At 41.3% G+C, this 16,985-nt stretch overlaps 2 protein-coding genes and 1 long non-coding RNA gene across 5 annotated transcripts in view; 2 read left to right on the top strand and 1 right to left on the bottom strand.

Annotated features, from left to right (window-relative positions):
• The window catches only part of LOC131545724 (uncharacterized), a 16,102-nt gene extending 11,803 nt beyond the window's left edge, over positions 1-4,299 (bottom strand). For both annotated transcript variants that reach the window (XR_009272491.1, XR_009272492.1), the window contains exon 1: positions 4,172-4,299. This is a non-coding gene — a long non-coding RNA (uncharacterized LOC131545724). The remainder of the gene's footprint in view (positions 1-4,171) is intronic.
• The window catches only part of LOC131545721 (netrin-G2-like), a 65,598-nt gene that overhangs the window by 39,562 nt on the left and 9,051 nt on the right, over positions 1-16,985 (top strand). The gene's annotated exons all lie outside the window — the stretch shown is intronic.
• Positions 1-16,985, top strand: part of LOC131545722 (mucin-2-like) — a 19,547-nt gene extending 2,562 nt beyond the window's left edge. The window contains exon 2 of the mRNA XM_058784799.1: positions 15,418-16,985. Within this exon, the coding sequence (XP_058640782.1) occupies positions 15,418-16,592 (1,175 nt within the window). The 3' untranslated portion in view covers positions 16,593-16,985. The remainder of the gene's footprint in view (positions 1-15,417) is intronic.

Raw genomic sequence — 16,985 nt, 5'->3', positions numbered from 1 at the left:
GAATTTGTGGTTCAATAACCTATTGAACAGGGACGTGTCACTGCGTTCATTCATCCCACTGAATAATAGAGCACTCTGACACTCGCCAAGGACATTTCTGAAATCTGAATAGCCCGATTTTTAAAAAAAATCTTTTTTATCTTTTTATTTTTTCAGCCTCAAACACATTCACAGACTGTCAGACAAAACTAGCAACAGCCAGAGAAATCCCAAGTTCTGATTGGCTGGATGATATGTAGCTTCTGTGAGGGCGTTTTAAATTAATAGTTCATTGTATTAATGATTAAAATTAAAATTAAAAAGATATTGTTACAGGGCTCCCATACGCATGGCAAATCTCAAGAAATACATTTCTCATATTTTTTTGAGTTACACTACCATTGAAAAGTTTGTAATTGGAAAGATTTTTAAAAAGTTTTTGAAAGAAGTATTTTTATTTATTTGCTCAGGAATACAGTAAAAACAGTAATATTATGATATATTTTTACAATTTAAAACAAATGTTTTTTCTTTTAATATTTTAAAATGTACTTTACTCCTGTGATGCAAAGCTGAATTTTAGCATCATTACTGTAGTCTTCATTGTCACATGATCCTTCAGAAATCATTTTAATATGCTGATTTAGTGCTCAACAAATATTTTCTCATTATTATAATTGTTGAAAACAAGAATATATATATATATATATATATATATATTTTTTTTTTTTTTTTGGAAACTATAATGAACAGAATGACAGCATTTATTTGAAATAGAAACCTTCTGCAACATTATAAATGTCTTTACTGTCACTTTTATCAATTTAATGCATCCTTGCTGAATAAAAGTATTAATTTCTTTGAAAAAAAAATATTATAAATAGTAGGTGTATATCATGCATATTTAGATAGAATTTTTCTTTTTAAGTGAAATCACTATTAAATATTTATTAAATTGTTAATTCCCAGAAAATCACAAATAATTGGAAAAGCCATGTAAATTCAGCTAATGTGTGAGAATAACATAAAATTGTCCACTTTGTTTGGTTTGTATGCCTCTGAAATAATCGGTATATATTATTTTCCACTTCATTGAATGCCAGTCTGTTACTGTTGCATGTATGACTGATTTCAGATTTACCCACCTGTAACATCAATATAAAAAAAAATGAAATGGGTCAGCAGTTACTGACCAGAATAAATCAGGATGTGGATGCAACTCTTGTTGAAATCTAGTTGCTCCAGTAGGACTGCAGCAGCAGTGACCTCTGCACTCGTCACACTGAAATGGGAAAGTTATCAGCACATGCGCTTCAGGGCCAAATCAAAATGATCTCCAAACAGTCCTGGGATTGAACCCTACTGCTATCCAATGTCATTTTTTTATTTTATTTTTATTCAATTTTACTGCGGAATAAAATATGGAATCACCATTTATTCCATTCCTCTTTCCTGGATAGAGTGTTTGGAAAGTGTGACAGAAAGCTCTCACTGTCCTAAAGGAGAAGACAGAGAGGAAAACAGAGTGAAAGAGAGAGAGAGGGAGAATGCAATAGAGAAAGACGGAGAGCAGGAATTTGGAGGAAATGGATGATGAATGTTTATTAATCTTGTGGGCCTCCCATCACACTAAAAATAACCCTCATGCATTTATCCAGCAAGGGCAATGTTATTGCACATCTTCATGCCCAAGTGTCTGAGGCAGTGCATGGGGAGAAGCATCTCGAAGATTTAGTGAGCAACTGTACGTAATAAAGGTGAAATTATTCATAATTACTGCAAGGAACTGGCTCTGTTCCAAAACCAAGTGAACTTCCTCGCTGTTTACAACTTACATAGGCGCCTGTCTTCTGAGACTGCATGCTAACTGAAACGGAAGCTCATAAGTGACTGAATGATCTAAACAGACAGCAACTTCCTGGGTCATACAAACAGCACTCCTTAAAGCAACCGAATGTAGTTTTGTCTACAGCTAAATGAGTGGAGTTCACTGTCGTAATTACAGTGGATAGCTGTACATATGCATGTTTTTGATGTTAAAATTTGCCCTTTTCACAGAATTTCGGACCCACTCACCAAACTCACATGTTCCCAGAACAGACGTTTGGGGAAGAGTGTGGGAAAGTTATTCGTCTTATTAAAAGTCCTAAATGATTTTAAAACAGGTATTACAAGGTTAAAAAAAAATATATATATATATATATATATATATATATATATATATATATTGTTGCTTTAAGTCAAACGCACATATATGGTATGAGGAGACAGACCATTCGTAAAAAATGAACGGGGGAAATTATAAGGCTCAATATGGTGTGTGATAGAATGGAAGCCCCGCCTTCAATTTGAATGCGCCAATCACTTTGGCCGTTTGCATATTCTAGAATCTACATGCACCTTACTGGACCAAACTGAAAAGTACAATTTTTAATTTATTTTATTTTATTTTTGACCTAAAGTAGTTTAAATATTTTTTAAAAAAAGAGAGAGAGAAGAAAAGACAAAAGTATGGCAAAGAATAATCAAATAAATCTAAATGTGTTGTACATTTCAATAGCATCAACAACAAATTAACTATAAAATATGACAGTGTTACTCGCTACTCTGAAATGCTAGCACGCTATTGAAATGTAACCTTGGAGGTTCTGGTCTTTCCTGGTTCAAGTACATAAAATATTCTGATGTAGATTTTCTTGTTAGTTTCATTCTTGTGTTAGAGTTTGTGAAACTATATTTTTAGCCATACTTTCTTGCATTAAAAAAATATTTATATTTATAAATCAACATTTCTCATGCTTCGTTCCACCAACTTGGATAAATTGTCACAATGCATTTTGGCATTGCTTCCTTTGTGAAGCATACATAGAATTTGGCCAAAAGACATTTTCTTAGAAGGCAGCACAGTCATCCTGCCTACCTTTTGGAACAGCAGGAGTGCTCTTATGATGCCTTAAATAGTCAGCTTACTAGACTTTGGAACAGAGCTATTAATTCACAAGATTGCAAGCCTGTCTTTTTTTTTTTTTTAACACTTTCTTTGTTTCTCTCTGTCGTTCTACTGTGGCCAGAGACTGAGAGCGGTATGAAGTAGATCGGGCCACTCTGTGCTCGCTCTTTTGGTTCTGGTCTGGTTCGGTGGCAGATGGCGGTTGGGAGGGTGACGTGAGAAATCTGCCCGTGCTCCAGCTCTCACGTTAACCCCCCGTGGCCATATGCCTGCCCTCCTGTTACCCGTTCCCTGCTCATCGGCCCTGTATCGAGCTCTGAGCTCTCTCTCACACAGGCACAAATACACTCTTTGTCTAGAAAGCATGAGTGCACTGCAAGAGACTAATTCGATTAGTACCCTGTTAAAAGGCACTGGATGATAATTCCTCTCTGGATGCCTCAACTGATCATTTTGTGTGAATGGACAGGCGTGACACAGCATGTTAAAAAAAAAAAATCTGTTGTAAAAGACATTTTTCATTCATTTTACTCATCTGCCACAATGATGAACTCGTCATGTCTTCATTTTGGAGCTTTTTATATCATACAGTTAACGTGACCCATTACGTTGCTTTTTTAGCACCAAGTAATTTAGTTTTTTGTGAATATTTTTGACCTACTTTAGGCCCCTACCATATGTTCAAAGGTTTGGGATTAATATATATTTTTTTTAAAGAAATTAATATTTTTATTCAGCAAGAATGTATCAAATTGTTAAAAAATGAGAGTAATTGTTTTTTTTTTTGTTTTTTTTTAAAGTAAATAAGAAATTATAATAAGAAATGTTTCTTAAGCACCAAATCAGCATATTAGAATGATTTCTGAAGGATAATGTGATACTGAAGACTGGAGTAATGACTGCTAAAAATTCAGCTTTGCATCACAGAAATAATTACATTTTAAATTATATTAAAATAAAAATAAAAAAATGTTATTTTAAATTGCAATAATATTTCACAATATTACTGTATTTTGATCAAATAAATGCAGCCTGGGTGAGCATTTAAAACTGAATTTTAAAAATCTTACTGACCTCACTTAACTTGTGATTGGTAGTGTATGTGCTGTAAACAGCCTCTGTTATGATTTTCTTACCTCGTTGGGAATTCTGTTAATTAATGAATAAACAATGATATGTAAATGTGGTCAGTCATTCAGTTATGTTCACCCAAAAATCTATATTCTGTCAACATTTACTCACCCTCATGCTGTTCCAAACCTTTATAACTTTCCTCCAACTGTTCGTTGGTTCAGACGTCAAAACCATAGCTTTCCATAAATATCCCGATGGAAGGAAGTTTTGCATTGCATTAGGGTATAAAAGAGTACATACTACAAAGTCTTTTATTTTCCATGACATGTTCCCCTTTATATAATCCAGTTTGTATAATTACGAACATGCAACTGATCTCAAAGAACACGAATCCCTGTGTGAATCTCTCACTGAATTATTACAGCCAGACTGAGACATAAATTATTTTCATCCACGACACTCAGACACAACACTAAATAAAACATCTATCGGTAATACGGGCCATTTTTCATTAGCAAACCATATAAATACAATAAACCCGTGGAATTAGGGAACAGTGTCTTCAGCCATGCTTTAATTATGAAACACTGGGGAGGGACGCAACCTTAATAAAACATTAGCATGCCTGAGAGCAGGAAGTATCGGCCTGCTGCGGTGCTCACTGTGGGCTGCCCACGCTGAATCCCAAAGCTCCCATCAGCACCGGCGCAGTGTGAGCTGACATGGTCATTCCTCTTCCAGAGGGAAGACACCTGCTCCTACTGAGACAGCCAGACAACAGCAAACAAGCTAACATGCATGAGACGCCGAATGCCACGTTCCATATTTGACGTACAGTACTGTGAATACTGGCATAGACAGAGATGTTTAGCATTGTGCTGGCATTGAGGAGTGCACGTGACTTTAAGTAGGGTAGGGTGTTTTTTTGTTGAGTTTGTGAACACGCGAGTTCATAAACAAGTTAGCATGTGCAAACATTCAACAAAAGTCCTATGGTAAAACAGTGGTGTTTGAATGCTACCATGACAACATGATCTCAGTATTCAAACCTAACATCTGATTTTAGCATGTGTACATTTTTGTGTGTCTGGGTAGACATAAAAAGTCATATTAACATTTGAAATGTAAATCATTTTACATATGAACAACTTCAGAGATGATATAAATGCTCACTGTGCATTAGATGCATTTTTAAAATAATTACTAATCAAGGTTAATGCTCCTTTATGTTACCTGATATATTAACATAATGGCTGACATTAAAAAAACTATACTGAGCACTGAGTATCTATCTGTCACAAACTCGGCCTCTGTGGCCCTCCCTGAACACCACCGGAGGGCACCATCACCAAAGTATTAGTTCTGAACTGCATCTCCCACAATGCCTTGTACCTGAGACTGATTGCTGCACAGGTGTTTCCCATCTCTGTGCCCTTTATAAGCTGCAAACCAATGCTCACTCATTGTGAAGTCTTGTTTTGCCCTGGCTAACACTTCTGAGCGTATCTCGTCTTTTGTGATCTCGGACTGTTTACCTGACTTTGTGATTCTCTGCCACCTGCCCTTGTGATCTGATCTCTGGACTATTATGGCGCTTTTCCACTGCATGGTACGGCACGGTACGGTTCAGTACGGCTCACTTTTGGGGGGTTTTCCACTGGATACGGTACCTGGTACCTGGTACTTTTTTTTAGTACCACCTCGGCCGAGGTTCCAAGCGAACCGTACCGTTACCAAAACGTGACGTGTAAACTCTGCTGATCACTGATTGGCCGGAGAAAATCGTCATTACTGCGTCACTGAACTTGCGACACGAGACACAACAGACCCGCTAGATTTAAATCAGCACAGCCAGCAAAGGATTGGTCGCAACTTTTGTTTGTATCAACCAAAAAATGGCTGTTTCGTGGTCTGCTGAGGAAGTACAGACGTTCCTCTCGTTGATTGCCGAGGAGCGGATCCAGCGAGAGCTTGATGGGGCGACGCGGAATGAAAGTTTTCCAGGAGGTCGCTAAACTCTTGGCCACACACGGCTACCACCGGACCTACAAACAGTGTAGGGACAAGTTAAAAAAACTGAAGATATGCTCCATTGTTGTGTGTTTGTTTTTGGCGTGTTTACGATGATGTCACGGCAGTAGAGGCGGCGCAACTATAACGACACGTGAATAATCCCGCGCACTCTAAAGCGGTACTAAACTGCAGTGGAAACGCAAACCGAGCCGTGCCGAGTCATACCATGCAGTGGAAAAGTGCCATTAGTTACTTCTCCTGTCTGCCGCCTGCCTCGACTTAAGCCTGGTAATCGTTTACGTATTTGGATCTGTCTCTGTCACCCCTGTCGTTGTTGTCTGATCTTTGCCTGTTTGATTCTGCCTTTGAATAAAAGCTGCAAATGGATCCCCATGCTTCAGACCCGTCATTACATAAGACTTCGCCAACCCCGGATCCAGCGGCTGTTTCCCAGCTCACCACTGAGGTCTCCGCCCAAGCCTCTATGCTAGCTGCACATCATCAGCAACTGCAGCGTCTCACTTCACTCACGGAGGAGCTAAGCAAGACACTCCAGGCTTTGTGCAATGTTGCACCACCAGCTGCTCCGGTTCCACCAACACCTCCACTGGTCGCTCAAAGCTCCAGTCAACCCATGACCAGCCCACGCCTGTCGTTTCCCGAGAAATACGACGGTGCCCCCAACAAGTGTAAGGGTTTTCTCCTCCAATGCACCTTGTTCATGGACCAACAGCCTCTGCTCTACTCCACGGAGGACAGTCGCGTCTCTTTTGTATGTTCATTGCTGACGGGGAGAGCGCTAGACTGGGCTATGGCGGTGTGGGAGGGCGCTAACCTGGCTTTTCCCTCTTTCAGAATCTTTATGCGACAATTTCGAGAAGTGTTACTGCGGTCTGCCAGGCCATATGAGAATCTCCTGTCCTACAAAACCAACCTCCAGGGGGTCATCCGTGGTAAGTCCTAATCCATCTACCTTATCTACACTTGAAGTTCCGGTAACCATAATGTTTGATACTCTGGCATTGATCGACTCGGGGGCTGCAGGTAACTTCATTGATGTGAACTTCGTTAAAACCCACTCTCTTCCTCTCATCACATGTGAATCCGGTGTTGCAGTGGCAGCGCTAGACGGCCGCCCCCTGGGCACAGGGCAGGTCAAATTCATCACCAAGGACATTACACTGAGAACAGGTTCTCTTCACACGGAAAGCATTCGCCTTTTCGCCATCAAATCACCCCAGAAACCCATAATCCTCGGCTTGCCTTGGCTGGAGAGACACAATCCCTGTATCTCATGGTCCACACGTCAGATCGTTCAGTGGTCTGAGACATGTCACAAGCACTGTCTTTTACCTCAGAGTCACTCACCCAAGTCATTTAAACCCCCTCTCAAGGAAAGTTCAGCCATTCAGGGGTTACCAGCCGAATACCATGATTTATTTGAAGCCTTCAGTAGATCCAAAGCCTCACAACTTCCCCCTCACCGCTCCAGTGATTGCGCTATTGATCTCCTCCCAGGGGCAGTACCCACCAGAGGCAGAATTTTCCCTTTAACACAACAGGAGTCAGAGGCCATGAAGGCTTACATAGAGGAGGAGCTGTCAAAGGGCTTCATCAGACCATCCACATCACCAGCGTCAGCAGGCTTCTTTGTCAAGAAAAAGGATGGAGGATTACGCCCCTGTATTGATTATCGTCATCTCAATAAAATCACAGTTAAATTCCGCTATCCTCTGCCGCTAGTTCCAGCCGCCCTTGAAATGCTCCGTTCTGCCAGGTACTTTACCAAGCTTGATCTTTGCAATGCATACAGTCTTATCCGTATCAGAGAGGGTGATGAGTGGAAAACCGCCTTTTCTACCACCACTGGGCACTACGAATATCTGGTTATGCCGTTCGGGCTTGTCAACAGTCCATCAGTCTTTCAGTCATTCATCAATGATGTGTTCCGGGACATGTTAGGCCAGTGGGTGATTGTCTACATTGATATATTAATCTACTCTGACACGTTTGAATCTCATGTGCAACAGGTTAGGGCAGTACTCCAACGCCTTATCGACCATCAGTTGTATGCCAAAATGGAGAAATGCGAGTTCCATCAGACCTTAACTTCATTTCTGGGATACATCATCAGTGCGGATGGGGTGGTGATGGATGAGAAGGTCAACTCGGTGTTAAACTGGCCCACACCTAAAACCACAAAAGATCTGCAACGTTTCCTGGGGTTTGCCAACTTCTATAGACGCTTCATACGCAACTTCAGCACCATAGCCGCACCACTAACGTCGTTGCTTGGGGGAGGCAAGCGCCATCTCGCCTGGTCCACAGCGGCCTCAGAGGCTTTTCAGCAACTCAAGGAGCGTTTCACCTCTGCACCGATACTTCATCACCCTGATCCTGAACTCAAATTCACAGTTGAAGTGGATGCCTCTAACACAGGCATCGGAGCCATCTTGTCTCAACATCAGGGTAACCCCGCTAAGCTCTATCCTTGTGCCTATTACTCCAGAAAACTCAATGCTGCCGAGGGGAACTATGATGTTGGGGATCGAGAACTGCTAGCCATGAAAGCGGCCTTTGAGGAGTGGAGACATTGGCTAGAGGGCGCCAAAAGACCTTTCATTGTACTCACAGATCACAGAAACTTGGAATACATCAGGTCAGCCAAACGTCTCAACCCCCGTCAAGCAAGATGGTCACTGTTCTTCTCCCGATTCAACTTTCATATCACTTACCGCCCTGGCTCAAAGAATGGGAAAGCCAATGCCCTCTCAAGGCAACTTGACTCCACAACATCCTCAAATGCTCCCAAACGAACCAATCATACCCACATCTCTTATCCTCGCTCCGGTACAATGGGATGTTATGACCGAGATTACAGATGCACTAGCCAATGATCCCACGCCACCTGACTGCCCACCGAACTTAACTTATGTTCCTGCTAATCTTCGACGATGATTCCCGACTCTCCCAGTTCTGTTCATCACGGCCACGGTTCATCTCGTTTCCAACCGGTTCTGGTGGCCATCATTACAAAAGGACGTTATCACTTTCATCCAGCACTGTGCTACCTGCAACGTTACCAAATCTTCTCATCAATGCCCAGCTGGTTTACTTCAACCCCTACCCATACCTCAACGCCCCTGGTCTCACATCGCCATCGACTTTGTAACTGATCTCCCTCGTTCCAGGAATCATACCACCATACTTAGTTATCGACCGCTTCTCCAAAGCATGCCGTCTCATTCCTCTCACCAAGCTCCCCACAGCCTTCGAAACAGCAGAGGCTTTGATGGAACAGCTATTCAGATTCTACGGACTACCCGAGGACATTGTCTCAGACCGTGGACCACAGTTCACCTCCAGAGTCTGGTCTGCTTTCTGTCAGCAGCTTAACATAAACGTCAGCCTAACCTCCGGCTATCACCCAGAATCCAATGGCCAAGTGGAACGACTAAATCAGGAATTAACTCTATTTCTAAGATCTTACTGCCACAACAACCAGAACGAGAGTCGTTATCTGCTTTGGGCTGAATATGCGCAGAACTCATTACGCAATTTGACACACCTTTCCAGTGTGTTCTTGGTTTCCAACCTCCACTATTCCCCTGGTCAGGGGAGCCCTCTGATCTGCCCGCTGTCAATGATTGGCTACACCGCAGTGAGGAGACCTGGAATACCGCACACGTTCATCTCCAACATGCTGTACGTCGGGTCAGAGAACAGGCTAATTGCCATCGGAGACCAGGTCCTCCCTACGCTCCGGGTCAGTGGGTGTGGTTGTCCACCAAAAATCTTCGTCTTCATCTCCCGTGCAAGAAGCTCAGTCCCAGGTACGTGGGTCCTTTTAAAATCATTCGTCAAATCACACCAGTTTCTTATCGTTTAGCACTTCCTGCCAATTACCGTATCTCACCCACTTTCCATATCTCTTTGCTCAAGCCTGCCGGTGGTCCGAGAGGGGAGGGGGACCAGGAGGAGGCCACTGAGGAGAGCACCCCTCCCATCGTGGTGGATGGCGAGGAGGCATATCGAGTCAGGGAGATCTTGGATTCCCGACGCCGAGGCAGGGTCTTGCAATACCTCATAGACTGGGAGGGGTACGGCCCTGAGGAGAGGTCCTGGGTCAACGCCCAGGACATCCTGGACCCCACGCTCACGGATGATTTCCATTGCGCTCATCTCAACAGACCCGCTCCTCGACCCCGTGGAAGGCCTCGGCGTAGAACCGCCCCTCACTTCAGGAGCCGCTCGCAGGGAGGGGGCTCTGTCACGAACTCGGCCTCTGTGGCCCTCCCTGAACACCACCGGAGGGCACAATCACCAGAGTATTAGTTCTGAACTGCATCTCCCACAATGCCTTGTACCTGAGACTGATTGCTGCACAGGTGTTTCCCATCTCTGTGCCCTTTATAAGCTGCAAACCAATGCTCACTCATTGTGAAGTCTTGTTTTGCCCTGGCTAACGCTTCTGAGCGTATATCTTGTCTTTTGTGATCTCCTGTTTATGACCTTGGACTGTTTACCTGACTCTGTGATTCTCTGCCACCTGCCCTTGTGATCTGATCTCTGGACTATTAGTTACTTCTCCTGTCTGCCGCCTGCCTCGACTTAAGCCTGGTAATCGTTTACGTATTTGGATCGGTCTGTCACCCCTGTCGTTGTTGTCTGATCTTCGCCTGTTTGATTCTGCCTTTGAATAAAAGCTGCAAATGGATCCCCATGCTTCAGACCTGTCATTACACGATCTATTTACAAATATAATAACATTAAACAACAATAGATTGAAGTGTTAAATAAGTAATATTAAAATTAATATCAAAATTGTTCTTAAAGATTGACCTCTGCATTGGCAAAGGTAATGTGCAAATGCATTTATTTATGATTAAATATCCAGTTTTGATTTAAACCAATAAATCTGTGTTGTAAAAATGTGCACAAACTGTATGTATGAAAATCTACGAATACAAATGAGATCACCTTGACCATGATGGACATACCACATTATTGTTAATGTTTGCAGTATGCACATAAATTGAGTTTTTATGACCGACTGACGTCATGTGTAAATCCATACCTCATCAAAATCATGCTCATTTGAGTTCTCCTTTAGTGCTGTGGGCTGCAGTAAAACGTCTTTAGCGGTGTCCTTTATTTGTGGTCAGCGAATAGCTGAGATCAGGCTGATTTAGGCTCTGATGGGCAATACTGTCGTGGTATTTGATCCCTGCACTGGCGAGCTCATCCTTCTGTCTGCTGACTAGACACGGCCACCTCCAGTGACACATCGACTTCTCCTCCTGCCCCTACAGGTGGCTCAGCGATCCCTGAATCCCTCACCAATACACCAGGTGACAAAGGCAGACACTGCATTAGCATCTTAAAGCAGTTCAGCTGGTGGATACAGACTTGATTTATGAAACCCTGTTTAATGGACGTGCTTTTAGATTCCTGTTTTGCATGAAAGTCAACATGAAATGCCATCCACAATGCATTTTACTTACATAATACGATGCTATTCTGAAGGAGACAGGATATTCAGTGGGATGAGAATGTAGGATGAAACTTAGTCGGGAATTAATTGGATTGTGAAAAGTGGACCAGACAAACATTTGAATTACTCTCAATCAGATCAGTATCTTGTACTGGGTAAAGTAAATAGGTGATGCAATTCTGAAGGAAACGGGATATTCAGTGGGATCAAAATGCAGGAAGATACTTGGTCGGGAATTAATTGGATTGTGAAAAGTGGACCAGACCAACATTTGAATTACTCACAGTAATATCAGTATCTTGTACTGGGAAAGGAAATAGGGCTGATTTTCATTTCATGTTGACTTTAAAGTTCCTTTTCATTGCTGTTTAGTAGTAGATGCACTACAGAGTGTCTTTAAGATCAAGCATTGCTTGGCTGATGGTTTTAGCTTTGTGGTTGAATTTATACTAGTCATGAAAAAAACATCATAATATACGATAATAAACCTAAAAACAATAATCATTATCATCAGATATTTACTGCAATACATAAAAACTAGAAAAGAGCTTTGAGTGATTAAACTTATTCATTATACAACTAGATGTAGCTTGATGTACACACTTGTAATATTTTACAGACTTTGTATTCTTTTGCATAAGTACAAGTATGTTTTCCAAAGCTAAAATTAAAAATAGAAGTGTTAACAGTAGGAGGTAGCTGGCCCTCTTTACTTACTCTCTCGGCTCTCGGCTCTCGACTCAACGTTGTAATTTTACTGTCCCAAGTGCTACTTGTGACGAGCTTTCTGCCCACAATGCCAGCTGCTACCATCTCGAGCCAGACAGACACCTCGTCTTTAACTACAGTGCCATCTCCGTCTAGTCCAACACTCACAGTCGTACCCACTGCACCTGACCAGCCAGGTAAGAGAACTTCCTGTAAATGTCACAATCTCAATTTGTTGACACGTTTGCACAAGAGCATAACATACAAACAAGCTTTTTTCTCTAAATGTCTCCTGGTATTAAAGTTTTGATATTTAAGTAAAGTAAATCCATCAGAACTCTGTTCGCAAAGACATTTCAACCTTGAAATAAGCCGTAATATATGCAAGCATGTGTCCATCTATTTAGGTTAGACATTCTTCATTTATTCGGTCTCACTTGTGTTAATAATTGAGAGGTGAAATATTCAACAGGGAGCATGTTTAAAGTCATACATTGAGTTTTGTTCTTTTGCCCTCCTGGTTGTGAGAATGCATACATTACAGTTATTCTATTAGAAGGCGCTTTGAATCTTTACTAGCTTTTAAAAGAGCCTAGAACATTTGAATTTGTATGTCTTCATTTTATACCATACTGTAGGCCCAGGGTTTACTTCATGGGTAGGATGATTCAAAGCTGGCACCGGGTAAATCAAACAAACAACAAACTTTTTTGTTAATTGAAATAAAATAAACATTTGTCAATTTCATTTTGTTTTACTTCAAGTTATACAGTACATTTGAAAAATGTAAAAAGTACTAAAGTAACTAAAATGTCAAACTAAAATAAAAAATAATAAAACTTTATTGAAATATTCAAGATGTAGTACAAGAGTGTTCACTAAACATTTTAAGATATTCTCTAAACCTGCATATCATTCACTAAGCAACAGCAAGTAAATGTAAAACTGCACTGTAAAAACTGTGCACAAATATTATAGTGAATCAGGTACTACACAGTACAGGCAAGTAAACAAGGCCAATAGTAAGTGAAATACTTCTTAGTAAATTCCCTCCAGTTTCTTTGCTCTCTCGTATCGGACAGGAGACCTTGAGGAAAGCAGTGCATGCAGGGAATCACGCTCCACTGTAATTCCTCTCATGACTGATGGCTATAATGCCGCGCTATATTCTGATCTGAGGTATAGCAGGGTGTGGAGATTAAATATGATTATTGCTGTGCTAAATCACTCATTAATATATATGGGCCAAGGTGCCAAGTAACATACCATGTGGCGGCTCCTTAAACTATGTCTTCTTGAATCAAGCATTGAAGTGTGCAGGGCAGGTGGAGGCCGTACTGATGCTTTACAACCTGTTACCAATTTAAACCGGCTTTTAGCTGTAAAAAAATTAAATAAATAAATAACTGACAGTGAAATCTTTCAGACTTAAAGGGGTCATCGGATGCAAAATTCACTTTACAAGTTGTTTGAACATAAATGTGTGTTGGAAGTGTGTGTACACATCCATCCTATAATGATAAAAATAAAATCCCCTCTCTCAAATCAGGCTGTTCTGAGATTCTTGTCAGAATAGTTGATTGTCAAGGCCTTCTTACCTTAGACCCGCCCTGGGTGAGCTGTCGTCAGTCCGCCATTGTGTTGAAGACAAGGACGTCTCCGATTAAGCAATTGAAGTGTTTAGTTGTTGGATGTAATAATGAATATAGCAGTCGTCATTAACTCCCGACATCTGAGCTGCTGAAGACGCAGAGGATTAATGTTACTTTCGTTTTGAAGGGAATGCGCTCCCGATCTGCCTAAATGCGTCTATGTTCACGCGAATCATTCGTGATCCAGCTTCATCTACAGAAGAAGTGAGTTTAAGGGTTTTTATGAATCTTTGCAAATCGCCTTTCCTAATAATGTGCTAGTTAGCCAGTTTCGCGGCTAAAGTAAACAGTACTGCTCGTCATCCCACGGAAGAGAGAGGCGGGGTCAGCAGAGCTCATTAGCATTTAAAGCAACATGGACTATAGTGGCTTGCTGAAAACAGAGCTGATTTTGGCAGGGGAAAAAAGGTGTTTTTTACACTACCATTGAGAAATTTTAACCAAAGTATGTTATAGACTAAAGAATCATATCAACTTGTGTAAAATGGGCATCCGATGACCCCTTTAAAGACGTTTAGGATTCAATACAAATAAAGCAAAACATCAGCATCTGTGCCATAATGTCATAATTACTACTGAAAGTAGACACAGTTTACAACCACCTATAATAAAAATACACAAGGCCAAGAAATACATTAAAATACACACCATTTTTTAAAGCCAGAACATTTCGTAACTAAAAAAAAGTATGATTTATTATTATTATTTAATAATGTTTTGAATAAAAAGTTTATTTTCTTATACAATTATTTTTTGTGAAAATGTCAATATCACTAATATATTTTTTGCAATAAGTACATGCTGATTTACTGCATTTACAAGCAGTATGTTCCTCTTACAAAGCAGGTTAAATTTCCAATCAGATGTGCTAGATAGCAGGTGTTCAGTTTTGTCGACTGTGAAGAAGTTTTTTTGTTTTGTGCTTAATCAAAACAATATGCCACCACCTTACCTATCCCACCATTTCTGCCTCACACCTGGTGTGCGTAGCGTTTGCCTTTCAAAACTAATGGCGCTGAAGCTGTAACTATGAAAATGGCAAGCCCAGCCTCGGGAGATAAATCATTAAATACTCTGTTATTGTGAAACACAATCACTTTCGAGAGCGCATGGCGTGGCGGTAGAAGCTCAGCTGAAGGCCGGAGCTCAATTCTTTCAGATCTATTTTTGAATAGCGATTGAATGAACAGCTGCTAAATATTTCATAAGAGAAAAGAGACCAGGTCATGGTAAGGATGACCAAAAAGGGTCCAATTTATTGAACTTATGGAGAGAGAGATAGATACATGAAACCATAACAGGAAAACGCAGCGAGTCCTGTCCTTGAAGGGTTGGATGGGGGCACAAACGGGGGAAGTGATTCTATCAGATCTTATGTATCCCGTTTCTGCTGAACTGGAAATGGCCAAAGGTTGAATCGCTGCAATAACATCCATTATGTACAGTATGTAAGCCCAAAGGGCACCAATGGCATCTGTAGGCATCTATACTGCTTTTGACAGAACGGTTTAGATATCTGACTCTTTATGCTCTGTACACAATTACAGTTTCCGCAGCACCAGATGTGATACCCGATGCGGCCACCGCAGCAACCGACACCGTGACTGCAACAACTGGCTTTGTTTCAAGCAATCCACTTTCTGTTCTTCCTGAGGTTACTGATTCATTTACCTCATCCTCTGGCGGCACTGCAACAACACTTAATATGGACATCCAAGCAATATCTTCTGCAACCATGGCAACAACACCTTCTGCAACCATGGCAACTTCTGAAACAACATCTTCAGCATCAGCTAGCACAATTCAACTGCCAACATCTCTTGCTGTTGATGCTGATTCACTTGTTTCTGATGGATCTCTATTGGAAGCGGGTGAAATGGTTACAGCAAATACTGCAGTAACCTTAATTACAAGCACAGTTGTGTCCTCAACTGATGCAGTGATGAAGACAGTTGATGCACTCCCTCCAGACATTGATTTGATTGTTCCAGCATCTGACGTTCCTCTAACTCCCGCATCTGATGGTGATGCACCTGCAACTGATGCCGTCGGAGCTGTAACAGATGCTCCAGCAATAGTTACAGTTTCTCCTGAGATTGCTTCCATTGCCCCAGCAACTTCAGACTCAGATTCTCCTGAAGGTCCAGAAGCAACCGATGTGTCTGATGAAATCAAACCTGCTCCTGAAGATCCAGGTGATGGTGCTGAAATTGTCACAGCAGGTGCGGAAACCGTCACTGATGCTGTTCCTCAACCTAATGCTGACAGTAAACCCCCATCCGAAGAAGGAGAGAAGAGTGAAGTTCCTCTTGTTGAAACCAAGGAAAAAACAGAGACAAATCTGGAGAAGACAAATAAAGATGCTCCTGAAAGTAAACCTCCATCTGAAGTAGGAGAGAAGAGTGAAGTTCCTCTAGCTGAGACCAAGGAGGAAAAAACAGCAACAAATCTGGAGAAGAAAGATAAGGATGCTCCTGAAAGTAAACCACCACCATCTGAAGTAGGAGAGAAGAGTGAAGTTCCTCTTGCTGAGACCAAGGAGGAAAAAACAGCAACAAACTTGGAGAAGAAAGATAAAGATGCTCCTGAAAGTAAACCTCAATCTAAAGTAGGAGAAAACAGTGAAGTTCCTCTAGCTGAGTCCAAGGAGGAAAAAACATCAACAAACTTGGAGAAGAAAGATAAAAACGTAGAAGCCCCAGGTACCCACAGCAAATCCTGACATCTGAATTTTCTGACAAGTATAATCAAGTGCAAATTACAAAATTTTGGAAGTGCAATCTGTTGAAGTTTGTGTCTCACAACCCAAATTGCCTTCAGAACAGTAAGCCAGAGGCCTGCCTCTCTTAAAGGAATAGTAAATGAAAATTCTGTCATCATTTACTCACCCTTATGTCATTCCAAACCTGTATGACTTACTTTCTTCTGTGGAACATAAAAGGTGTTGTTTGGCAAAATGACAGCCTCAGTGACTGTTCACTGTCATTATAAGGGGGGGATGGAATATTCTATATAAATAAAAGATTCCTTTTGATTCCTTTTCCACTGAGGAAAGCAAGTCATATGGGATTGGAATAACAAAAGGATGAGTAAATGATGACAGAATTTTCATTTA

This window comes from Onychostoma macrolepis, chromosome 08 (assembly GCF_012432095.1).
Source record: "Onychostoma macrolepis isolate SWU-2019 chromosome 08, ASM1243209v1, whole genome shotgun sequence".
NCBI classification, from domain to species: domain Eukaryota; kingdom Metazoa; phylum Chordata; class Actinopteri; order Cypriniformes; family Cyprinidae; genus Onychostoma; species Onychostoma macrolepis.
Note: the sequence above shows the minus strand (reverse complement) of the source record. Positions and strands in the feature narration are given on the sequence as shown.